Source organism: Lynx rufus, unplaced genomic scaffold, assembly GCF_022079265.1.
Source record: "Lynx rufus isolate CCGP_SWC_20201006 ecotype Redwood Valley unplaced genomic scaffold, mLynRuf1.p SCAF_1, whole genome shotgun sequence".
Classification (NCBI taxonomy): Eukaryota; Metazoa; Chordata; class Mammalia; order Carnivora; family Felidae; genus Lynx; species Lynx rufus.
The window spans coordinates 136,388,278-136,414,468 of NW_025814823.1; the positions used below are offsets into that span (position 1 = coordinate 136,388,278).

Below are 26,191 nucleotides of genomic sequence, written 5' to 3' on the forward strand. Positions count from 1 at the left end.
CTAGTCCCATATTAACAGTTTTCTAATTCATGAACATGGATATTTGCCCATTTACTTAGATCTTTGATTTCTTTCAATAGCATTTTGTAGTTTGCAGGGTATAAACTTTGCACTTCCTTTGTTAAATTTATTTTCAAGTATGTTGTATCTGAGGCTCTTGTGAATGGATTGGTCTTCTCAATTTCACTTTCAGGTTTTTCATTGCAAGTGTATATAGAAATACAATTGATTTTTGTATGTTGGTCTTGTATTTTGCAACTTAGCTGAACTAATTAGTTCTAATAGATTTTTAGTGGATTCCTTAGGATTTTCTATTTACAAGATCATGACATGTGAATAGAGATAGTTCTACTTCTGCCATTCTGTATTAGTTTCTCAGTGCTTCTATAACAAAATGCTATCAACTAGGTGGTTCAAAACTACAGAAAGTTATTTTCTCAGTTTTGGAGGCTAGAATTCCAGAATCACCATCCCCCTTCTGAAGACTCTGAGGGAAAAACTATTCAGGCCTTTCTCCTACCCTCTGACAATTGCCAGAGATCCTTGTCATTGCTTGGCTTTATGGCAGCACATTTCCAACTTCTGCCTCCATTGCCACATGGTGTTCTTTCTGTATGTGTGTCCTGAGTTTTCTTCTAAAGACACCTGTTGTATTGGATAGGGCCAGCCCTAATGCAATATGACCTCATGTTAGCCTGATAACATCTGAAAAAGCCCTGTTTCCACATAACGTTACGTTCATGGTACTCAGCTTAGGACTTCAACATATCTTTCTCAGAAACAGAATTTGACTTAACACTTCTCCGTCTGGATATCTTTTATTTCTATTGCTTGCCTAGTTTCCCTTGCTAGAACCTCCAATACATATTGAACAAAAAAGTGGCAAGAACGCATACTTTTGTCTCATTCCTGGTCTTAAGGGAAAGCATCCAGTCTTTCACCATCAAGTTTGATGTTAGCTCTGGATTTTTCATAGGGTTTTTTTTTTTTTATCAAATTGAAGTTTCAGTCTATCCTTGGTTTGTGTGAGAGGATTCTTAGGAAAGGATGTTGGCAGTTGTCATATGCTTTTTATGCATCTTTGGAGATGATCATGCGATTTTTGCTTTTTTTTGGTACTGATATGATGTATTACATTCATTATAACAGGATGTCAAATCAAAAATTGCATCCTACTTGGTCATGGCATGCAATTTTATGTTGCTGGATTTGGCTTGCTGGTATTTTATTAAGGATTTTTATGTGCAAATTCATAATAGATAATTCTTCTGTTTTCTACTATGAATCTGACCCCAGATTCTTGGGTCAGGAGCTAAAGTCCTCTTAGAAAGAAAGGCCTTCTGCTGGGACTTGCAAGGAGAAAGGGGCCTTAGTTTCTTGGCTGCAAATGTCTGAGGTGGAGTCTCTGGTTCATTGAGCTGGGAAGAAGGAGCGGGGAGAGAGTCTTAGTTGAGATACCACAGGCTCTTACTTTGTTACCTTATTTTCATCAGTTGTTCAAAAAGAGGTTTCTGTTGCCTTTATGACCATTTCCAGAGGCTTTAAATGTTTGGTTTTATTAAATTTTACCAGTTTCACTGGGGAGAGGGTCAGCAGAGCCTTATGATGTCATGCTGGACATAGATCTTGTAACCTTTTTATTTTTTTTTTAAGTTTATTTATTTTGAAAGGGAAAGAGAAAGTGGGGGAGAGGCAGAGAGAAATGGAGACAGAATCACAAGGAAGCTCCACATGACAGTGTGGAGCCCAACAAGGGGCTTGAACTCATGAAGTGTGAAAACATGACCTGAGCTGAAATCAAGAGTCAGATGCTTAACTGAGCCACTCAGGTGCCCAGATCTTGTAACTTTTTAATTTATTAAAATTCATTTAAGTTTTAAGCCACCTAATTAAAAAAAATTGGTGAGATTCGTCAGACTTTGGTTTCCATTGGATTAAAACCAGTGACAAATATGACTGAAGTTGAAAGATTATGAAAGTGAAGAAGTGAAGTAAGCCTAGTAAATGCACATGGTAGATGGAATATGATTAAAGTTAAAAAGAAAAAGTAAAATAAGTAGCAAGAGACAAAAGAATTTGGCTTTTAAATTATTTCTGTTGATGAAATATTCTGAATAATTATAAAGGGAAAGCACAGTTTCCTCTCCTTTGTAATCAGAAGCATAGAAAAACTGTAAAAGCATAGTGCTTTTTGAGACATAGAACATATATTTGGGAAAATACATAAGGCATTGCTTATCTTTTCCTCTTCTAGGAAATGACCACAGGTGAACATACCCAAGATGAAACAGGTAACTGTTAATAAGGAAACTGCCAAAACTACCTGGTTAACACTAGCAGGGTGATTTAAAATTTTTCTTTTAAATTTTAACTTAATTTTTTTTAGAGGGAGAGAGCATACGAGTGTGCATGTGCAAGTGGGTGAGAGAGAGAGAGAGGAAGAGAGAATCTTTTTTTGTTTTGTTTTTAAATGGTGATTTATTTATTTTGAGAGTGTGAGTGAGGAAGGGGCAGCGAAAGAGGGAGAGAGAGAATTCCAAGCAGACTCCACGCTGTCAGTACAGAGCCTGACATGGGACTCGATCTTACGAACTGTGAGATCATGACCTGAGCCCAAATCAAGAGTTGGAAGCTACTTAACTGACTGAGCTGCCCAGGCACCCCTAGTATTGGTATTAGTAAATGAGTCCTTGCTGGGAGTTGAACAAAAAGTTTCCACTGTTGAATGTTTTATCTCCAGGAGAAACTTGGATTCTTGGAATAATTACTTTATGAAGTGAGTTAAGAGTTAAATGTTTAATAAAGAAGTATTATTTCCTCTGATCTGCACAGGTTTACTTTCTTCGAAGGTAACTTAAGTTATTTAATGGGAGGGAGGCATTTTCAATGAATAAAAGCTAATAATGCATGATTTCTTTTTTTTGTAGTAATAAAATACTATCCTAGTAAGGAATTAGTGGTATGGAAGATATTGAAACTTGTTGCTAGAGGATAAACACCTGAATTAAAAATGTTTTCTAAGCAAACAATTGTAAATTTCCAGATTCATCCTTCTGTTTTAATGTTGTTACATTTTCTCACAAGGTACCAATGATGGAAGCACTGAAGCTGCTATAACTTTACTTACAATGGGAGATCTAGTGTTGCAGTCAGAGATTGGTACAGAACAGAGTGATGGTAAGAATGAAAGATAAGGCCTACTGAAAAAAACCTTTTAAAATCCAACTTCTAAGAAATTATACCCACAGTTGAGTAATAAGTCAGTACTTTTACATTTGAAGTTGGTATAATTTTGTTGTTTTTCCAGAAGTAAGTAATATGTGTGCATTGATGCACCCACCTCAGCCCATTTAGATGTAGCGGCCACCATTTCAAGATAGTACACTTGGTTTATTGAAAAAAGGTTGTATTTCTGGAATAATCCAGTGAGTCCTCCACCTTTCTCATCATAAACATTGGTTAATTGAGATCACTCATCACTTTATACAGGTTTCTTTAGCCAAAGGAGCTCCTGCTTTGGATAGTCTTCACAATTACCTGACAGTGGAATACAGTATCAAGGGACAATAACAGTCAATGACATAATTTAGTTTGGACTGTTTCGTTAGTTTGAACTGAGCCAAAATATATGTCCACCCAGATTTTTAATATTTTAGGCTGGCCTTAATGGAGAAGCTATGGTCTTTACTCTCTAAGCACCTTCTATTTTAAGTACATTAAATGGATAGTTACATTAATTATTTTCCTGTTAATTATTGTGCCTGGACATGAGTGGGTTGCCATTTTTACTATATATTTTTCAGGGCCTATAACTATATATTTATCAACGAATTCTCTGGTCTGTGTTTCTTACATGGCTCATTCTCTCTCTCTCTCTTTTTTTTTTTTTTTTAAAGTAAACTGTACACCCATCGTGGGGCTCAAAATCACGACCCTGAGATCAAGAGTCACATGCTCTACTGACTGAGCCAGCCGGGCACCCCTATATGGCTCCTTTCTCAGTGATAGAGCATTGCTTTGGAGCCTGTCACAAATCTCTAGAACCTAAAATACAGGTTTTTAAAAATTGTAAATGAAGGTGATAATATCTTGAAACTTATTTGAGGCTATGTAGTTACTGAAGGCAAAAAGATTCATTTTTACTTATAATAGCACAAAAATTTTAGTGTGTGAGAATTATTAAGCCTATAGTTGTTTAATGTTGAAGGATTTACTTTCTTTGGATATCTACTTGTATTGGGTCAATTTTAATTTTCTGTTCTTTTCTGTAATAGGAGTATGTGTACTTCTTGATGTTCATTCAAAGGATAAAAGCTGTGTTCCTTTTAGCCCAGATAATGTAAATCACAAAATTGTTCGTGAATGTCAGGAGCTTTCTTCACCTATCAGTAGTACATCTCCTTCACCATTAGAAGAAAACAAGATTGTATTGGAAGAGCAAAGTACTAAAGAAGAAATTGGTTTAGTGGAGGAAGTAAAGGAAAATGCTATATCAACCAGGTTTAATTTGCTTTATTTTTTTTCCTTTTTTTTTCTTTTCTTTTTTTCTTTTTTTTTTTTTTTAAGTAGGCTTCATGCCCAGTGTGGAGCCCAGTGCAAGGCTTGAACTCATGTCCCTGAGATCAAGACCTGAGCTGAGATCAAGAGTTGGATACTTAACTGACTGAGCCACCCAGCCCAGATGCCCCTATTTTGCTTTACTAAGCTCTTGAGTTTTACTAGAAAATAAGAGTGCCGGGGTGGCTCAGTTGATTAAGCATCTGACTTTAGCTCAGGTCATGATCTCATGGTTTGTGAGTTCAAGCCCTGCATCGGGCTCTCTGCTGTCAGCACAGAGCCCACTTTGGATCCTCTGTCTCCCCTCTCTGCCTCTCCCCTGCTTGCACTCTCTCTCAAAAATAAATAAGCATTTTAAAAAATTACGGATCGGGGCGCCTGGGTGGCGCAGTCGGTTAAGCGTCCGACTTCAGCCAGGTCACGATCTCGCGGTCCGTGAGTTCGAGCCCCGCGTCGGGCTCTGGGCTGATGGCTCAGAGCCTGGAGCCTGTTTCCGATTCTGTGTCTCCCTCTCTCTCTGCCCCTCCCCCGTTCATGCTCTGTCTCTCTCTGTCCCAAAAATAAATAAACGTTGAAAAAAAAAAAATTAAAAAAAAAAAAAATTACGGATCAATTTATTATAATAAATATATTTAAGTCAACTATCGATTAATTTATAATAGCTTTTGAGTAATACTTGTGTAAGTGTAAATTTCACTGCTAATTTTTCAGCCTTTAAAGTGAGGATTGGCTGGTTTGACTTTAATGGTTTGAATATTTCTATTTATTTATGTATTTTAAGTAGGCTCCACACCCAATGTGGGGCTTGAACTCATGGACCTGAGATCAAGAGCTGCATGCTCTACTGACTGAGCCAGCCAGGGACCCTTAATGGTTTGTTTGCATATTAAAGTTAATGCAATATGTGCATCTTTGAAGCTTTAATGAGATAGTTTTATGTAACTATAGTCTCTGTTTTACAGACATGGTCCCGATTCTCTTTCCTTCTCCAGACTTTCAGTAAAGTAACTTTAACATTAAAAAATGAACACTTAACAGAGATTGTGGCACCTGAGAAGGTGGCACGTAACTATATAAGAGTAGTGAAGAAGGTGAGAGAGCTAATTCTGACACAGTTGATGAATTTCTCTCTCTTCCCATCTTTCTTTTTCTAGGAATACAACCTCTGATGTGACCAGTAATTTGAGAATGAGAAGTAGATTTGCCAAGCCTAAGCCAAATCTTAAGACTTTAAGGACCAGCAGGTTTGGCGTTCATCAGGAAGTTCCCAATTTGTTTGCAAGCCAAGGAGAAGTAGTAGAAAGTCAAAGAGGTAAATGTGTTTCCCTTAAACAGCTACAAAATTACTTTTATAGGAGAATTTGCATTAACATTTCAAGTAGAATATTTGGTTGTTAAAATTATTTTAATTTACTATTAAAAAGTTTCAAAAAGCAGAATGACTTATAAAATAAATACCAATAAACCCATCAACTGGCTTCAGTAATTATTACCATTTGCTCTATAGATGACCCTTACTAACACAGGTTTGAATTGCATAGGTCTACTATACATGGATTTTTTTGATAAACAGTATAGTACTATAAATATATTTTCTCTTCCTTAGGATTTTCTTAATATTTTATTCTAGTTTTATTGTAAGAATTTGGTATATAATACATATACAAAATATGTTAATTGACCATTTATGTTACTGATAATGCATCTGGTCAACAGTAGACTATTAGTAGTTAGGTTTTTTGGAAGTCAGTAGTTAATATGCGGATTTTTGACTGCATGGGAGGTTTATACCCCGATCCCCCCATGTTATTCAAGGGTCAACTGTATGTATTTGATCAGACATTTTTTGTATGTGTGCACATGGAATATTCAAATAAACATTTTTAAAGGCAGATATACATGAATGTGGCAAAAAAATAAGACCGTGTCTATAAGGTACAAAATTTAAAAAACTTCTTCCTTGGTTCCCAGTCCCCTAATCTCACTTGTAGTGGTGAACTGCCATTAAGTTTGTAGACTTCCAGGAGTGTATTATACACACAAGCATCTAAATGTGAGGCTGTGTGTGTGTACATACGTGCATCCACATATGTATACACATATATGTATATAAACACATGTATATTCCTTTCAGAAAGAATAAAAACATAAGCATACTATATCATATATAGTGTTCAGCCCTTAGGAAAAAAACAATTTTACTGAGATAATTCTATGTAATACAGTTAAACCCTTTGAAGGGTACAATTCAGTGGTTTTCATATAGTCACCAAGTTATGTAACCATCACTGTTAGCAGGCACTCCCATTTCCCCAAGTTCTAGGCAATCACTAATCTTTTTCTGTCCCTGTAGATTTGCTTATTTTTGATGTTTTGTATGAGTGGAATCACATAAGTGGTCTTTTGTGTCGATGTCTTTTACTTAGCATGTTTTCACAGTTCATCTATGTTGTAGTATACGTCAAATACTTCATTTCTTTTTCTTGTCAAGTATTCCATTGTATAGCTATATTACATTTTGTTTATTCATTTATCTGTTGTTGGGCTTTGGGTTGTTTTCTGTTTTTTGGCTCTTGTAAGTAATGCTGCTAAGAACATTCATGTATAAGTTTTTGTGTGGACATATGTTTTCATTTCACTTGGATTTACATCTACAAGTAGAATTGCTGGATAATATGGTAGTTCTATGTTTAACCTTTTGAGAAACAGCCAAACTGTTTCAAAAGTGGTAGCAGCATTTTTTAATTTTTTTCCTTATTTTAGATATTATGTTTTATTTTTAAGTAATCTCTACCCCCAACATGGGGCTTGAACTTGTAACCCCCAAGATCAAGACTTACATGCTCTACTGACTGAGCCAGCCACACACCCCAACATTTTGTATTTTCACCAACATTCTGTGAGGGTTTCAGTTTCTATTCTCTCAGACCCTTGTTATTAGATATTCTAGTTATCGTGAAGTAGTATCTCATTGTAGTTTTGATTTGTGTTTACCTGATGACCAATGATATTGAGTATCTTTTCATGTGCTTATTTATGTATCTTTTTTTTAGACACATGTCTATTCAGATCTGTGCTCATTTTTAAATTGGGATATTTGTCTTTTTAAAATCTTTTTTTTTTTTTTAATGTTTATTTTTTTTGAGAGAGAATGTGAGCAGGGGAGGGGCACATAGAGAGAGGATCTGAAGTAGGCTGTGCTCTGAGAGTGGAGAGCCGGATATGGGTCTCGAACTCTCAAACTGAGATCATGACCTGAGCCGAAATCAGATGCTTAACCAACTAAGCCACCCAGGTGCCCCATGGGATTTTTCTCTTTTTAATATTAAGAGTTCTTTATATGGTAGCATTCTTTTTAAAGATTAGTGTATTGAAAAAAATCTGTCTATAGGGTCACATAGGGCTCTTTTATTTTTTTAATGGCCTTACTATTTTGTGATGTACATGTTGAATCCTACTGCCACTTCTTTTTCCACCTCCCCTCCCTACCAAAGGCCCAACCCCTTTAGGTGCTAGTGAGAGCAGGAAAAACTGCATGCAGTAAGCTGTCTAGATTGTATAAAATCCTATAGGTAGAAGATCTGGATGGTTAGCAACATCTTTTCCCTGTTTGGGGGTTCCTGGTTTTTGGTATTTCCTTTCAACCAGCAGTGCCTATGGTTCAGTTAGTTAATTCTTTACTTACTCTGGGTTCAGGAATACCCAGAAGCTGTTTCAGTATGCAGGGTGAGGTTACCTTACTTACTTATTTATTTATTTATTTTATTTTTATTTAAAAATGTTTAATGTTTTATTAAATTTTTTTTTAATGTTTATTTTTGAGAGAGTGCAAGTGGGGGAGGAGCAGAGAGAGAGACAGAGAGAGGGAGAGAAACAGACACAGAATCCAAAGCAGGATCCGGGCTCTGAGCTGTCAGTACAGAGCCTGAAGCGGGGCTCAAACCCATGAACTGTGAGATCATGACCTGAGCTGAAGTCAGACAGTTAACTGACTGAGCCACCCAGGGGCCCCTAAAAAAAATTTTTTTAAATGTTTGTTTATTTTTGAGAGAGAACGTGAGCAGGGGAGGGGCAGAGAGAGAAGGAGACAGAATCTCAAGCAGGTTCTGTCCTGTCAGCACAAAGCCTGACATGGGGCTTGAACTCATGAACCGTGAGATCATGACCTAAGTCTAAGTCGGATGCTTAACTGACTGAGCCACCCAGGTGCCCCTAAAAATTTTTTGACTGTGGTTGACACACATACATTAGTTCCAGTCATAGTACGTAGTGATTCAACAAGTTTGTACATCGTGTTCTGCTCTCCAGAAACATACCTACCATCTCTCACCATACAGTACAATTACAATACCATTGATTATATTCCTTATGCTGTGCCTTTTATTCCCATGATTTATTCATTCCATAATTGGAAGCCTGTATCTCCCACTTCCCTTCATCCACTTTGCCCATCCACCTACTTCCCTCTGGCATCAATTTTTACTTGGTATTTATAGGTCTGATTATGCTCTTTGTTTATTCATTGGCTTTTTAAAGATTCCATAGATGAGTGAAATCATTTGTTGTTTGTCTCTCTCAGTCTGACTTATTTCACTTAGCATAATACCCTCTAGATCTGTCCACGTTGTCGCAGATGGCCTGGTGTCGTCCTTTTTTTTTTTTTTTTTTTTTTTATTTTTTTTAATGTTTATTTATTTTTGAGACAGAGAGAGACAGAGCATGAACGGGGGGCGGGTCAGAGAGAGAGGGAGACACAGAATGTGAAGCAAGCTCCAGGCTCTGAGCTATCAGCACAGAGCCTGATGTGGGGCTCGAACTCACAGACTGTGAGATCATGACCTGAGCCGAAGTCGGCCACTTAACCGACTGAGCCACCCAGGCACCCCCCCCCCCGCCGTGTCGTCCTTTAATGGCTGTGTAACATTGTGTTGTGTGTGCATGCCACATCTTATCTGTTCATGTATTGATGGACACTTAGGTTACTTCGGTATCTTGGCTTTTGTAAACAGTGCTGCAGTAAACATAGAGTTGCTGCACATATCCTTTGAATTAGTGTTTTCATTTTCTTTGAATACCTACTAATGGAATTTATTGAATGATATGGTAATTCTAAATTTAATTTTTAGAGCAATATCCATACTGTTTTCCATCATGCCTGTATCAGTTTACATTCCCACCACTAGTACACAAAGATTCCTTTTTCTCTACATCCTGAGTTTATTTTTGTGTATAGTAGAAAGTGGTCCAGTTTCATTCTTTTGTATGCAGCTGTCCAGTTTTCTCAATAACATTTATTGAAGAGACTGTCTTTTCCCCATTGTATATTCTTGCTGCCTTTGTCATAAATGGACCATATAAATGTGGATTTATTTCTAGACTCTCTGTTGTCTTCCATTCATCTACTTTTTTGTGTGTGGGCCAGACCATACCGTTTTGATAATTACAGCTTTGTAGTATATCTTGAGATGTGGGAATATGATACCTCTACCTTTGTCTTTCTTTCTCAAGATTGCTTTGACTATTCAGTCGTGTGATTCCATAGAAATTTTAGTATTATTTGGTCTAGTTTTGTGAAAAATGCTGTTGGTATTTTGATAGGGATTTGAACATAACTCTTTTATATAGAAGTCATTTTATTCTTCTTTGTGGAGCAGCTCCCTCCCCAACATTTCCCCCAAGGTGAAGCTAGACCTCATATGTACCCACCTCTAAACTTCTTTTGTATGTGGGTTTGTGATTATATTGCTGTCATCATAGGGTGGACCTAAAATTGATGTGACAACCACGAGTGAAAAATGTGTAGTGTAGCATTCATTAATCCTCGGTTTCAAAAATCTCACTGGCCAGGATCACTCTTTTGCCATGTGAATAAGCTTAATTTTTGGATTAAGAGAAATTTGGAAGAGTTGCTATATACTGATCTGTCTTTGAGGAGAGAACATATTTCTAATGTGGAGGTTTTAGCTGTACTGTTTTGGACTGTATCTTAAGTTTGTTTTTTGTTTAAGAAACTGAGAAAAATGGTTCTGAAGCAATGGAGGAATTACAAGATAAAAAATTTGAATCACTTACAACAGCACTGAATAAGGAGCAGAACATCTTGGCATGTGAACATGGTATTGAAGAGATGACTATTTCTCAAGAAGCAAACCTAACTGAAAGGTAAGAGGGAGGAGATTCCGGAATTTTGTTTATATTCTCTTTCAGCTACAGTAATTAGCTATAGCTTTAGGAATTTGATTGGCAAAAGGGGGGGTTCTGTTGCATTAAATGTATTTTAAAAATTTGGACACCATTAAATAATCTTTGACTCATTTAGCTCTAAACATTACTCTGTGGTTGTCCACTTGGTTTCACATTCAAAACTGTAATACATATTCTGAAGCTCTAATATATACTAATTTCTCTTTCAGAAATGATGATCAAGAAGAGGAATCTCAAAAGGTTCAGTTATTTTCAGTTGATCCAATTGTTTGCTCTGAAACAAAGCCCCATACGCTTGGTTCAGATATGGGTCTCAGTGAGAGTTGTATCAAAGAGTCCGAGAGAGAGGACTCTAATGGAGACACTGTGCTTACACTTAATGTGTCAGAGGTAAAAGAATGTAAAATATATCATGGGGGGGCTGGGTGTGTTCCCCACTTAAAAAAAATTAAGGTGTAATTTACATAGAATAACCTTCACCCTTTTACGTGCACTTCTGCAAGTTTTGGCAAACATATATAGTTGTGTAAACACATGAACGGTTCCATCATTCCCCACATTTCCCAGGGCCCTTTTTTAGTCACCCCCTTTTACCACCCCACTACTTGGTGATCACTGATCTGTTTTCTTTCCCTATAGTTTTGTCTTTGCAAGAATGTATTGTGATATATTTTTTTATTAAGTGTATTTTTAGTCTTTGGAGCATAGATAAAATAGCCAATACATAGCTTTGCCATAAAAATTTGGAAAAAGGAAGTGTTTTGTATACAGACTATTTACCTCTTGCTTGCTGGCCTCTGAGTCCGAGAAATACATTGCAGGTGTTTCCTTGAGATATTATTATATGTTCATTGCTGTGTGAGATATTGGACAGACAAAGTTATGGGACTCATATGAGTGAATGCTTAGGCTCTGATGGGTGCTATGAAAGCAAGTTGCACAAGACTGTTAAAGGAGTGGTCCTCAATCCAATCCAGTAAAATCAGTATCTGGAAATAAGGTGTAGGCATTTGCAGGATTTTGTTTTTTTGTTGCTGTTAAAGGTTCTTAAGTTATTCTAATGTGTAGCTGGGACTGAAAGAATCCACGTGGGTGGCTTAGTTGGTAAGTGTCTGACTCTTGATTTCAGCTCAGGTCATGATCTTGTGGTTTGTGAGTTCAAGCCCCACATTCTGCTCCATGCTGATAGTGCCGAGCCTGCTTGGGATTATCTCCCACTCCCTCCCCCTGGCCCCTGGTCTCAAAATAAATAAATAAACTTACAAGAAAAAAAAATCCTGGATCTAGAAGAACGGGTATGAATTAGCCAGTTAAAGGGAGAGGAACATGTGTAAAGAACAGGTGTGAAACAGCATGTCATATTCAGGGACTATAATTAGTTATGAGTGGAATATAAATGAAGAAGTAGTTAGAGTGAGGTTGGCAGCCTGGGAACAGATTATAAAAAGAAATTTTTATGGCTTGTTAAGGAGTTTGGATTATATCCAAAGTTAAGGGATTTTCCCTACCCCCCTAACATGTTTGTTTTTACTTCATATTTTGAAATAATTTCAAGCTTGTTGAAAAGTTTCAAAGATCTTACATAGAATTCTTACATAGAATCTTTACTTAGATTCATTAGTTATAAACATTTTGCTTCATTTGCTTTTTCTCTGTCTTGTTCTCCATCTCTATAGATACATACTTTTAAAAAACTGAACCATTTGAAAGTTGCAGATGTGAGACTTCACCCATAAATACTGCAGCTTATATCTGGTATGAGCGAGGATGTTTCTTATAGAGAAATGATACTCTTGTCATACTCAGTATTACCATACTATCTAATATTGATTTAATAACAATATGTAATACATAGTTCCAGTCAACGCTCTCACATTGCATTTAGTTGTGATTCTCCTTATTCTCTCACCATCTTTCAGTGTTTATTTATTTATTTTGATAGAGCAGGGGACGGGCAGAGAGAGACGAAGACAGAGAATTCCAAGTAGGCTCCTTGATGTCAGTGCAGACAGAGCCAAACATGGGGTTCGATCCCATGAACTATGAGATCATGATCTGAGCTGAAATTGAGAGTTGGAGGACGCTTAACTGACTAAGCCTCCCAGGCACCCCTCTCCTTATCCTTTTTTTTTTTTTTTTTTGAGAGAGAGAGCATGTGCACCTGTGCGCACATGTGCAGGAGGGACAGGGGAGAGGAAGAAAAAGAATCCCAAGCAGGCTCCATGCTGTCAGCGCAGAGCCTGATGTGGGACTGGATCTCATAACCGTGAGATCATGACTTGAGCTGAAATCAAGAGTCAGATGCTTAACTGACTGAGCCACCCAGGCACCCCTCCTTACTCTCTTTTAATCTAGAGTAGCCCTCCTGCCCTTTTTCCTCTTTTGTGAATTTGACATTCCAGGCTAATTCACAATCGGGGTTTTTGTTGTTCCCTGTTATTAGATTCAGGTTAAATATTTTTTGGCATGATTATTACCTAGGTAACGTGTTCTTCCTTTTTTATACCTTTATTATACATGTAATGTCAGTTTGTCCCATTATTGATGATGTTGACTAATTACTTGGCTAGAATGGTGCCTGCTAGATTTCTCCATATAACAGCATCTTTTCCACATGGCGTTAGTAATTTTTCATATGACACCCAACAGACTTCTACCTAGTAGTTTTAGTATCAATTGATGCTTACCTGAATCAATTATTGACATTGTTGGTTACAAAACGTTTAAGTTTTAAGATTTTAAGCAGTAGAGAATTATAGTAAGAATTGTATTTTAGAGATTACGTTGTTGGCAGTTTTGTGGAAAACAGATTGGAAGGAGCTGTGTTGGAGGCAAGGAAACATTTTGCTTCCATTCAGATGTCATCTAATAGCACAATGGCTGCTATTATAATGGGGAAAGAGAGAAGGTTGAAGGATTTGAATCTCTCTTTCCTGTTGCTTCAAAAATAATTTGATGAAATTCTCATATTTAACAATTTACTGGGAATTTCTTTGTGTATATGTCTGTTTATTTAAAGGAATCAAAAGTTACTGGTACTACTGGTTTCAAAACATTTGGAAAATTATATATGGTTAAATAGTTGTTGAATTTTGAAGCAGTCACTCTTCCTGTATCCAATTGTCTGGAAAGCTTTTTAAAACTAAAATTTGGTTGATCTCATTCTTGAATTTTAATTAAATTTTTTTTAGTGTACACCAAGTAGTATGCCAGAAGTTCAACAGGAGAATGTAATCAGTTCTCAAGATTTAACAGGTATGATAATCTGCTTTGATAAAGCATCATCAAACTGAATAGTATGGCTTTTCCTTCCATATCCCATTTGATTATGAAAAAAACTAAAACAGTTTTTAAGTCTGCAATGGCCTTAAATTATGAAGTATTTTTTTAATGGTTTGTTTATTTTTGAGAGAGAGAGAGAGAGAGAGAGCGAGAGACAGAGCAAGCATGATTGGGGGAGGGGCAGAGAGAGAGGAACACAGAGGATCCGAAGTGGGCTCTGTGCTGACAGTAGCTAGTCTGATGTGGGGCTTGAACTCACGAACTGTGAGATCATGTCCAGAGCTGAAGTCAGATGCTTAACTGAGCCATCCATGTGTCCCAAACACTTGAAGTATTTTAGGTGTAAGTTTTTTTTATTCAGAATTATACATCTTCTCTATAGTGAACCATCGTTATCCTTTATGAAATTCCTTTTTATTTTTGTGGGTATAATTTACTTTTTATTCTTGTGTATAAGTTGTCTTGAGACTTTAGAAATGTAATAAATTAATGATTTTCCATTGTTTCATGGTTCAGCTTTTCATTACTAACTTTTAAACTTTGATAGTGAATCTAGTTGCTAACGTACATCAAGGTGGTGAAGATGAACAAGCATTCATTTTAACTCTGGTGGAAATCCCAACCAATGCCATAGAAGAATATACTGATACCACTGCCCAGTTAATGCCAAACCCTTTACTGCCAGCGCCCATATTGATCAAGTCCGTGAATACAGAAGAAAGGAGTGACATGAGGTAATGAATGACCTCAACTGTTTTCTTTTAAGTTTTCGTTTAAATTCCCGTTATTTAACATACAGTATAGTTTCAGGTGTATGGTGATTCAGCACTTCCATATAGCACCCAGAAGCTAAACTATTTTTGCTAGGAGGAAAGGTGCTTTATTACTCAGATAGTATTGACTGAATAAGCCATTCACCAACATTATTTGTATTTGTCCTTATTTAGTAATTATGTGATAAGTTAGAGAAGATATCATTGATTTTATATCTGATAAAGCTGCCATTTAAGTGTGTAATACTTTTGTATGAAACTTGTTTCGTATCTTAAGTATTTTGAAAGCTAAAAAAAATTTAGCAGTTTGGGTTATAAAATGCCATCTGTTAAAGGTGTGGTTACTTTGTAAGCATATATATTTTAAATTCTGAAATAAATACGTTCATAGAAGTTGCAAAAATAGTACAGAGAGATGACATTTTTGTATGTTTTTAATACTGTTAATTCTTTTCTATAGAATTGTTGTCTTTTAACGGTCATTGGTTAAGGCACTTAATGGTCAAGTAGCATTAGATGTTGAAGCCTTTCATATTTGGAAGAGGGATTTTAGGGGTGCCTGGGTGGCTCAGTCAGTTAAGCATCCGACTTTTGATCTCAGCTCAGGTCTTGATCTCAGGGTTGTGAGTTTAAAGCCCTGCATTTGGCTCCACGCTGGCTCCTACTTAAAAAAAGGAAGAAGGATTTTAGATTGAAATTTTAACTTTACAGACAAAGAAAACACTATTTTTGTACCTTAGATTTAATTCAGTGTTAGAGAATTTGTGAGTTTTATAGAGTTGTGAGTTTTTAAATACGAATAGACATCAAAACTAACATTTTTGTGAGCTTGGCCATGTAAATATTAGTTACTTGAAAGTTTTTTGGCAGCTGTCATCAGGATAGCTGAGCCTTTAACCTCATTAAGTAACTTCTAATTTGCTGATTTAACATGTATGCATTTCCTATGCAGTATGAGTTTTCCAGTAACTTCAGTTGGTCAGGATGCCATGTGTATATCTGATTCTGGAAGAGAGGATTCTGAAAAGCTTCCTGCTAATTTGGATCTTATAACTAGGAAGAGATTTCATTGTACGCTTGATGAAAGTGACCATGTTCCTCCTGCCAAAAAAAGTTCACTCACTTCAAGAGATGATTGTCAAAATTATACCTCTGAGGTAAGATAGAATTATCAAGCACATAAGATGGCCATATTACAACAGATCCATTTGTTTCCTTTAAACTCTTTAAATAAAGATAGTTCTAATAGTTTTCACCATAAATAACCCAGCTAAAACTGGTTTTAGATAATCACTTTTAACCAGTTCTAGGTGAAAATTGATGGACATTCATCAGGAAACCCATTCCCAGTTATGTGTCATTGGCTAAAAATAAGGCCAAAAGCCTCCTGTAGATCTGGATCCTGCCTCTACCATTTAACAGCTGTGGGACCTGAGTCAAAATAGGTCATCTCTGTGAATGAGTTTCCTATTGTGTAAAATTATTAGAGTAATATCATCACTACCAGGATCATAATGCTTAAAGCTATCTATTGCTCTTAGGAAGAAGACCCAGGACCTCGAAGTCCCTCTATTTGTCTGGTCCATTTCTGTCTCTGGCCTCACCTTGTGTTTGTCTCTCCCTTACTCTCTGACTATATTGGCCGTCTTTCAGGTTCTTGAATGCATCATACTTCTTCATATCCCAGGGCATTTGTTTTATTATCTCCTCTGTATGAAACATTGCCTTGCCAGACATACACACTTCTTTAGCCTCCATCATCACTACCTCAGGGAAGCCTGAAGACACTATGCACATTTGATCACCAGCCACTATGTTAAAGGTTTCTTGGCACCCTCTTGTTTTTGTTTCTCAATGGGACAGTTGAAGACCAATCATCCTTAGATAGCAGACAACAGAGGCAATGTATTCTTTTATATCTGATAGGTGGAAGATGGTATCCCAGAATGTTTTTCATTTCTCTTATTACAGGTAAGGTTGAACATGTTTCATATGCTTAGAGCCATTTGTATTCTTTTCTCTGTGAAATGATTCTATATTCTTTAGCCATTTTTTAATTGCATTGTTGATCTTTTTCCTACAGATTTGGAGGAACTCTGTGTAATGTATGTCCATGAATGAGTTGCAAATATTTTTTCCCAGTGTGTCTTTTGACTCTACTTTTTGAGTTTTCTTCCCTTGCAGACATTTTTTGGTTGAATTTTTCTTTTTTTTTTTTAAGATTTTATTTTCTAGTCATCCTTACACCCAACATGGGGCTCAGACTTAACAACCCTGAGATCAAGATTCACATGCTCTACTGATTGAACCAACCAGGTGCCCCTGACTTTTCAATATGAAAATTTTCAAGCATTTAAAAAGGTAGACAGGGTAGTATAATGCCTCCCCATGTACCAGTTACCCAGTTTCATCAATTTATCATCATTTCTTACAGACATTGTTTTGTTCAAAAGTATATTTAATGACTTGGGGAAAGGATCATAGTACATTGCTATGTGCAAAGCCAGGCCACCAGTTTATATTATGCCATTTAAAAATGATAGATGTACGTTGATGTAACTGTATAAGAACAGTATAATGTCTCGGACTTATTTGTGATTTTTCTTTTTTTTCATGATTTTTGTTTTTTGACCTTTGTTTTCAGCTTTTTAACAATGAAAAATTGCTTATAAAATGTCATAATTGTAAATTCTGGAATACACCTACTGCATTCAGATAGACATGCAAACAATTTTAATTTTTCTGTAATCATATTTATCAGTATTTTTATGTATGGCTTCTAGGGACTGTGTTAAATAGATATTGAAAGTCCACTTTGAGACTTAGTAGAAATTCTTAGAGTTAATATTACTGATTTGTTTAGAATTTATTTTGGTGTTAGGGAGAGTGAAACCAACTTCATTTTTCCCCAGGTGCTTGCCTAGTTGTCTCAGCACCGTTTTTTGAATAATTTATCTTTTCTCCACTGATTTAAAATTCCATTCTTATCACATATTAAATCCCATATGTATTTGTGTATATTCCTAAACTTTCTTTTCTTCTACTTTTAGATTCACCTATTTATTCTTGGGCCAGTATCCCACTGTTTTATATATAAAACTCTGTTTATATAAAAACTCTAGTTTTTAAATGCTTTACTGTCTTAAATGGAAGGTTTCCCTCTCCTCCCACATCGCTTTTTTTCTTTTCTTTCCTTTTTTTTTTTTTTTTAAGTTTATTTATTTTTGAGAGAGATAGCACACGAGCAGGGGCGGGGCAGAGAGAGGAAGAGAGAGAGAGAGACAGACACAGAAAGAGAGGGAGACACAGAATCTCAAGCAGGCCCCGGGCTCTGAGCTGTCAGCACAGAGCCCCAGAGCCCGACACCGGGCTTGAACTTAAGAGCAGTGAGATTATGACCTGAGCCAAAGTCGGGGGTTTAACAGACTGAGTCACTCAGGTGCCCCTACTTTCTTATTTTTTCTTTTCAAGTTTGTATATATTCTATATTCTATATATTCTATATTCAAGTTTGTATATATTTCTTTTCAAGTGTGTATATATTCTAAAGTTTGGGTTTTTTTCAAAATTTTACTTAAATTTTAGTTAACGTATAGTGTAATACTGGTTTTGGGAGTAGAATTTAGTGGTTCATCACTTAAATAAAACACTCAGTGCTCATCTCAAAAAGTGCCCTCCTTAATACCCATCTCCCATTTAGCCAATCCCCTCCTCCCCCAACCTCCCTCCTTCAACCCTCTGTTTGTTCTTCTTCATAAAGAGTCTCTTATGGTTTGCTTTCCTCTCTCTGTTTTTACCTTCCCATATGTTCATCTGTTTTGTTTTTTAAATTCTACATATGAGTGAAATTGTACAGTATTTTTCTTCCTCTGACTTATCTCGCTTAGCATAATACACTTCTTCAGGCGATGGACATCTGGGCTCTTTGCATAGTTTGGCTATTGTTGATAATGGTGCTGTAAATATTGGGGCGCATGTACCCCTTTGAATCTGTATGTATCCTTTGTGTAAATACCTAGTAGTACACTTGCTAAGTTGTGCAGTAGTTCTAGTTTTAAATTTTTGAGGAACCTCCACACTGTTTTCCAGAGTGGCTGCCCTAGTTTGCATTCCCACCAGCAGTGTAAGAGGGTTCCCCTTTCTCTGCAACCTCATCAACATCTGTTGTTTACTGCGTTGTTAATTATAGCCCTACTGGTAGGTGTGACGTGGTATCTCGTCATGGTTTTGATTTGTAATTCCATGATGATGAGTTATATTGAGCATCATTTCATGTGTCTGTTAGGTATCTGGGTGTCTTCTTTGGACAAATTTCTATTCATGTCTTCTGCCCATTTCTTAACTGGATTGTTCATTTTTTGGGTGCTGAGTTTGATATATTCTTCATAGATTCTGGCATATTACCTTTTAACTTTATCAGATATGTTACTTGAAATTATCTTTTCCCATTCCATAGGCTGCCTTTTAGTTTTGTTGATTGTTTCCTTCATGCAGAAGCTTTTTATCTTGATGAGGTCCCAATAGTTCATTTTTGTTTTTGTTCCCTTGCCCATAGCATTGTGTCTAGTAAGAAGTTGCTACGGCTAATGTCAAAGAGGTTGCTGCCTGTGTTTTCGTTTAGAATCTTGATGATTTAAAGTCTATATTAATTTTATAATTAGCTTGTTCAGAGCTTTAAAAAATCCTATTGATGCTTGTTTTAGGATCATATTAACATGACCACTTAAGATAGGGAAAATTGATGTCGTAATTGTGATGTTGAATTTTTTTTCTTTATCCAAAAACATGGTATGTCTTTTCATTTGTTTAATTATTCTTTTACGTCTTTTAGTGGTATTTTCATCTCCTCTTCATTTAAATTCTCCATTTCTTATTAGGTTATACCTAAGAATTTTATCTTTTGTTGCTATTATCGTTGAATTCTTTTCTATCCGGAGAGCTTACTAAATTCCCCTCATCGTATACAGTAATTTTTCTTTTGTTTCTGTTGGGTTTTCTAAGTAAAGTCATATTATCTGCAAATAAAATTTTAATTCTTCTCATCTACTTCATATACCTTTAGTTTCCTTCTCTTTTCTAACTATATTGGCTAGTATAATTTTAAAAAAAAGTCATAAAATAGTCTTGATAGTAGATACATTTTTCTTACTCCTGACTTAAATGGGAATATTTCCAGTGTTTATGAAGTGAGATGCTGGTTTTTGAATTGTAGTAATTATAGTTTATGGTGTTAAGAAAATGTCTTTTTATTCAATGTAAAGTTTTTTCCAAGTATGAATATTATTGGACACTTTCGCTACAAACAGAGAGATGATGATAGTATTTTTCTCCTCAGTTCTGTTGAATTATATTAGATTTCTTTTTTTTTTTATATTAGATTTCATATATTGAATCATCTTTGCATTCCTGAAATAAACTCTGCTTGATTATTATGTTAGTCTCTTGATGTGTTGCTGAATTATGTTTATACTATTTCATCTGATATTTTTGTACTGGTTAATTTGAATCAATATTAGCCTTGATTTATAAAAAGCATTTGGAAACTTTCCCTCTTTCACTGTGCTCTAAAATAGTTGAAAGAATAGGAGCAGTGTCTTTTTTTATAAGTGTTTGGTAGAGTTTCCATAAGCCATCTTTTACCCTCGAGCTTTCTGGGAGATACCTGCTTTCTTTAGTTAGAAAAGAGGGTGGGAGGCACCTCAGGGGTTCAGTATCTGACTCTTAATTTTGACTCAGGTCATGATCTCATGGTTGGTGAGATTGAATGCCCATGGTGGGCGTTGTGCTGACAGTGCAGAGCCTGCTTGGGATTCTCTCTCTCCTTTTCTCTCCGCCTCTCTGCCATTTATGCACACTGTCTCAAAATAAACATTAAAGAAAAAAATAGATTGACTTGATACATGGATTCAATTTTTTTTGTAATTTTTTTTTAAAACAGGGGTGTTCAGAGGAAATAAGTGTTGAGGAAACAGGTGAGTGAAATAAATTTTAATGTGATTACATTTTGTTATTTTTGGATATTTTTGATGCATCTATTCAAATTTGGAATTGAAGAAGAGTCTTGCTTACTTTCTCTAAGTATTTTGCTTTTATTATTAGAAGTTTTTCTTCTTAGCTGAGATCTTGGATTTGGCACTTTCGTAGACATAAGCTCCTTTCATACTGTAATAACAGAAAACCATATGGCTACAGAATTTCCTGTAAAAGCTTAACAACTATATTTCAGGAATTACAAAGCTGAGCATAAAGGAGTTTTTATGGTTCCTTAGGTTTACCCAGAGATTAGAAAAGACATACACACACACACACACACACACACACACACACACACACACACACACACACATATATATATACACAGAGAAAGCTTTTCTAGGTAAAAATAGGTTGATATGACTATTTTGTATCTGAATACAGAAACTGTTACCGTAGCTTTGTACCAGTTACAATTCTTAACAGTCCCGATAACTTATATATTAACTTATAATTTAGCTTACTCTTATTAGGGTAGGTTTATGATAGAATGTCCTGATTTTTTTCCTTCAAATATTGCAGTTCAACTGGATATATAAATTTCAAGATGGATGCTTACCATTTGTCTTTGTTTTTTGAAGGGGAGTCTTACAAGGGACAAGATACCTTCCCTACCTCAGGAAGCACAGATACAACTCCAGAACCTCAGAAAGAGCAACTTGAACCAACTTTGCAGTGTATAGGATCTCAGTCTCTTGATGAAACAATAGACACGCATGCAGAAACGAGTACACCTCAGTTACCTCAGAATGAGATGATTGTCTCTGATAAGGAAGAGGGAACTGGTGCTGCTTCAAAGTCTGAACAAATGGGTAGCATCACAGCAGCTTCAAAAACCCCATTATCCAGGTACCATGAGAAGCTCTTTAACAAATGCTCCTTTCCATTTCTGTCTCTCAAAGGACAAATGTAACCTCTACACAACAAATATAACATAAAGACTAAGTCTAGTACTAAGGATGATGTTTTATAAACATATTCCTCTGTCAGTAATGTAAAGGGGAGGAGTTTTGTCAAAGAAAATTCAGTAATGTCAACATTTTTGCAAGACTCCAGACAAATACAACATTCTTTATAACAAGAGCTTACCTTTAGATGCTGATACTAACTTTTAGGTAGAAAATCTGCATAGGTAGCTACTGGTATGATGGAATAAATAATGATCAAAATAATAATGACACTTAGTAGACGTGCTGATGCCACTAAGGTGGTATATCACATGTGCCATTTTAGCATTAAAGGAAAGAAGTTGGTATTAAGAATGTGTCTTCCTGGATATCTTTGAATATGCTTACATTTGCATTTCTAGACCTGGCAGAAGACCCCTGGGATTTTTGTCTTTAATATGTTCAAAGAATAGTTTGGAGTCTGATGAACCTACTCATGTTTATAAGAAACGCCTAAAGCCTTTTATACCTACACTAAGACAGAATTTGAAAAGATCAAATCCACTCAATGAAAGCCAGAAAAAAACCCAAGAGTCCTCTGATCTGCTTCCATCCCCAAGTGTTGTTGTTAATACCGAATCTGAGAATATTGGCAGTTCACCAGCTCAGGTATGTGATAACTGTCATATTTTATTATTTGTATAGAATGGGTTAGATATCAGACTCAACTAGGAAGAACATGGCAATTGTTATTTTCTTTTGGATGTCAGAAATTATGTCAGAGCATCGCTTGTCCATCTCCTCCCCGTCATACCTCATTATAAGGGAAAGAAGGTAGGTGTTGAATTAAGTTACAGCTCCTTTAGTACAGATCTATTAAGCTAGTCATGAATGGACACTTAACTGATATTCCTTTAATGCAAAGAAGTTTTTTAAACTGTGGAAGCAAAACAAAGCAGTAGTTTCATTCTGTTTGCTTTTGGGGAAATGTCCTGGCACCCATAAGAATTCAAGCAATGGTGCGGTGGCTGGATGGCTCAGTCAGTTGAACATCTTGACTTTGGCTCAGGTCATGATCCCACCGTTCATGTGTTTGAGCCCCCTTCAGGCTTGCTGCTGTCAGCACAGAGCCTGCTTTGGATCCTCTGTTCCCCTCTTTCTCTGTCCCTCCCCTGCACTCTATTTCTCTCAAAAATAAATAAACATTACAAAAAATTTAAAAAATTCAAGAAGTGGTAAGATTAGAATTTGTATGTTTCATTTCTCTATATTCTTGTTCATATGGCAACTACTGGGATGGAAAAATACATGAACTGGTATCAAAAACTTTGGAAGAATATTGGGGTTGGTTACTTATGAACTCAACACAGGAAAGTTATTGGATAGCATGAACCTCAAAAGGAGTACTTTTATAAAAACCCTCTTTAAAAAATTTTTAAATGTTTTATATTTCCTAGAATTATTTTCTGAGACTAATATTTTATGAGTCTTTATTATTGCCAAATTTCTTTGGAGAACAGTTATTATAATTACCAGCAATGTAGCTATGCCAGTTAAATTACATTCTTGCCAGCATTAGATCTTACTCTTCAAAGTAAATTTTTTCTTAATTTATGTAACGGTAGAGGTGGAAATGACATTTCATTTGTTTAATTTGCATTTCTTTAGTTATTAGTGGCTTGGTTGTTTCCCATACATTTACTACATTTTCTCTCTCTCTCTCTTGCTCTTTTTTTTTTTTTTCTTCCTGTTTTGTTCCTATCTTTTGCTTATTTATAGCTTTTGGGATCTTAGTGGTTTGCTTACCAGTTTATGTCAGATCCTTAGGTAACAAAGCCACGTACCTTTAGCTCTTTGCTTCAAGTAATTTTTTCAGATTCACTTATTTTTTAAAATTTTGGAGGTTTTTTATGATGAATTCTAAATACATTTTACATAAAGAGGAATCACATTTTGCATTTCTGTAACTTTCTACTAAGGCAGCAAGGTCGGCAACATTAGACAGATTAATGGGAAGAATGTTCGTTGGTTTCTGTGCCAATTATCTGGAAGCCACTGCCTTCAGAGTCTGGACATGACGTCAAATACTGGGGAAGCAAACACACATTCCATGTCCATCTCCTCCCCGTCAGATGGAGAGAGAAGACATTGGGAGCAGACAGAAAGGCTTTCATCAGATGCAGCATTTATTAAACTCCAGGCACTTGGACACCACGTTCATGGTTCCTACCATGTTACCCAGCAATGTGTAAAAATGTAATGACTCACTGAGCACTTACTATACTCAAGATTCTTGTCAAATACCTTCTTTTTTACACAAACATCCTTGTAAGATCGATATTGATGGTATTACTCCCACAGGCCCAGAAGGTTAAGTGACAGAAGGGCCCAAGTTCCACGGCTTCCATGAATTAGGTTAAGAATTTACTGAAATACTTTTTAACTACTTCAACAGCACCAAGCTGCCTCCAGGTTATATGGTTTATCCCCTATTAGTATCATCATTACTCTCATTTACTTCATGGGTTTTTTTTTTTACTTTATTTTTGAGAGAGAGAGCGGGAGAGAGGCAGAGAGAGAATCGCAAGGCTCAGCCCTGTCGGCGTGGAGCCCGACGTGGGGCTCAAACTCACGAGATCATGACCTGAGCCAAAACCAAGTATCAGACACTTGGCCGAGTGAGTCAACCAGGCACCCCTACTTCCTGTTTTAAAATACAATTTTCATTTTTAGTAAAATATATTGTCAATAAAACTTTAAATTTCTACCATAAAAAAAAATAAATAAAATTTTGGAGGTTTTTTAATATGCATGTTTTATTTTTTATTTTTTTTTTACGTTTATTTATTTTTGAGAGATACAGAGTGTGAGTGGGGGTATGAATTTTTCCCCAAGGTATAAAATGTTCAGTAATCAGTTTTAAAACGAACTCTGTTCATGATTATTGACTTTGGTATACAGTGAGGCAAGACTAATTCTCAAATTGCTATTTTATTATTTTTTGTGAATAAGTACTATATTCTACAGGTTTTCAAATTCATAATCTACAAAAAAAGTTTACAAAGTTTCTGACATCTGTCCTTCAGCTTCCTTGTTTCCACTTTTTATAAGTGTATGCTGTTAATCAGCTGTTGGTTTACTTTTCCAGAGATGTTTTATGTGTACACAAATATAAACATTTTTCTTCTTTTTGTTTCATAAATAGCAGCATACTGTTCTTCCTTGCTGTTTTCACCATAACAGTCCGTCTTAAAGATCTTTGCAAAACAGTATATAAAGAGCTTACTCCTTCTCTGTCTCAGTCTCTCTCTCTTTTTTAAAATGTTTATTTTGAGAGAGAGCGTGGGTAGGGGAGAGGCAGAGAGACAGGGAGAGAGAGAAAGAGAATCCCAAGCACTCTCCACTATCAGCGCATAGCCCATTGCAGAGCTCCATCCCACCAACTGAGATCATGACCTGGGCTGAAATCAAGGGTTGGACACTCAACCAACTGACCCATCCAGGCACCCCATCTTTTTTTTTTTTTTTTTTTTAATCTAAATTAAACTTTTTATTTTGGGACAATTGTAGACTCACATGCAGTTTTTTTTTTGTTTTGTTTTGTTTTTTTGTTGTTTTTTAATTTTTTTTTTCAACGTTTTTTATTTATTTTGGGACAGAGAGAGACAGAGCATGAACGGGGGAGGGGCAGAGAGAGAGGGAAACACAGAATTGGAAACAGGCTCCAGGCTCCGAGCCATCAGCCCAGAGCCTGACGCGGGGCTCGAACTCCCGGACCGCGAGATCGTGACCTGGCTGAAGTCGGACGCTTAACCGACTGCGCCACCCAGGCGCCCCTCACATGCAGTTTTAAAAGACAGTACAGAGATCCCATACACCTTTTATCCATTTTTCCCCAATGTTAACGTCTTGCAAAAGTATGGTACGGTATCACAACCAGGATAACAACAATGCCACAGTCAAGCTACAAAAGAGTTCTGTCACCGCAGAGATTCTTTGTGTTGCCGTTTATAGACACACTTCCATTGCACTCCCTCTACTCTCCTTAACTTCTGGCAACCTGTTCTACACCATTAAATTTGTCATTCAAAGAATGTTATGTAAGTGGAATGTTGTATACAGTTGTGTAAATGGAATCATACCTTTGGAATTAGCTTTTTTCCCCACTCAGCATAGTTCCCTAGAGAGTCATCCAGATGGTTTTATGTGTTTGTTCCTTTTTAATGCTGAATAGAATTCTCATGTTTATCCTTTCACCAGTTGAAGGACATCTGGGTTATTTTCAGTTTTTGCCTATTATGGATAAAGCTGCTGTGAACATTCATATGCAAGTTCTTGTGTGGATGTAAGTTCATTTTTCAGGAATAAGTGCCCAAGAATGCCCTCATTATTTTTAATGACTATATCATACTCCATTGTTTGCGTGTACCATAGAGCAATATTGGTCTCACACTG

General features: G+C 36.2%; 1 protein-coding gene across 6 annotated transcripts in view; it reads left to right on the forward strand.

The window, feature by feature from the left end:
- BDP1 (B double prime 1, subunit of RNA polymerase III transcription initiation factor IIIB) overlaps window positions 1-26,191 on the forward strand; it is an 89,570-nt gene that overhangs the window by 58,878 nt on the left and 4,501 nt on the right. For 2 of the 6 annotated variants that reach the window (XM_047087762.1, XM_047087754.1), the window contains 12 exons: window positions 2,255-2,291; window positions 3,085-3,177; window positions 4,275-4,500; window positions 5,712-5,869; window positions 10,566-10,719; window positions 10,971-11,151; window positions 13,953-14,016; window positions 14,591-14,777; window positions 15,769-15,973; window positions 20,755-20,788; window positions 21,431-21,698; window positions 22,159-22,405. In XM_047087762.1, coding sequence (XP_046943718.1) covers window positions 2,255-2,291; window positions 3,085-3,177; window positions 4,275-4,500; window positions 5,712-5,869; window positions 10,566-10,719; window positions 10,971-11,151; window positions 13,953-14,016; window positions 14,591-14,777; window positions 15,769-15,973; window positions 20,755-20,788; window positions 21,431-21,698; window positions 22,159-22,405 — 1,854 coding nt within the window. Of the gene's footprint in view, window positions 1-2,254; window positions 2,292-3,084; window positions 3,178-4,274; window positions 4,501-5,711; window positions 5,870-10,565; window positions 10,720-10,970; window positions 11,152-13,952; window positions 14,017-14,590; window positions 14,778-15,768; window positions 15,974-20,754; window positions 20,789-21,430; window positions 21,699-22,158; window positions 22,406-26,191 lie in introns of those variants that run through there. The other 4 variants (XM_047087770.1, XM_047087778.1, XM_047087787.1 and 1 more) reach the window with 4 other exon arrangements.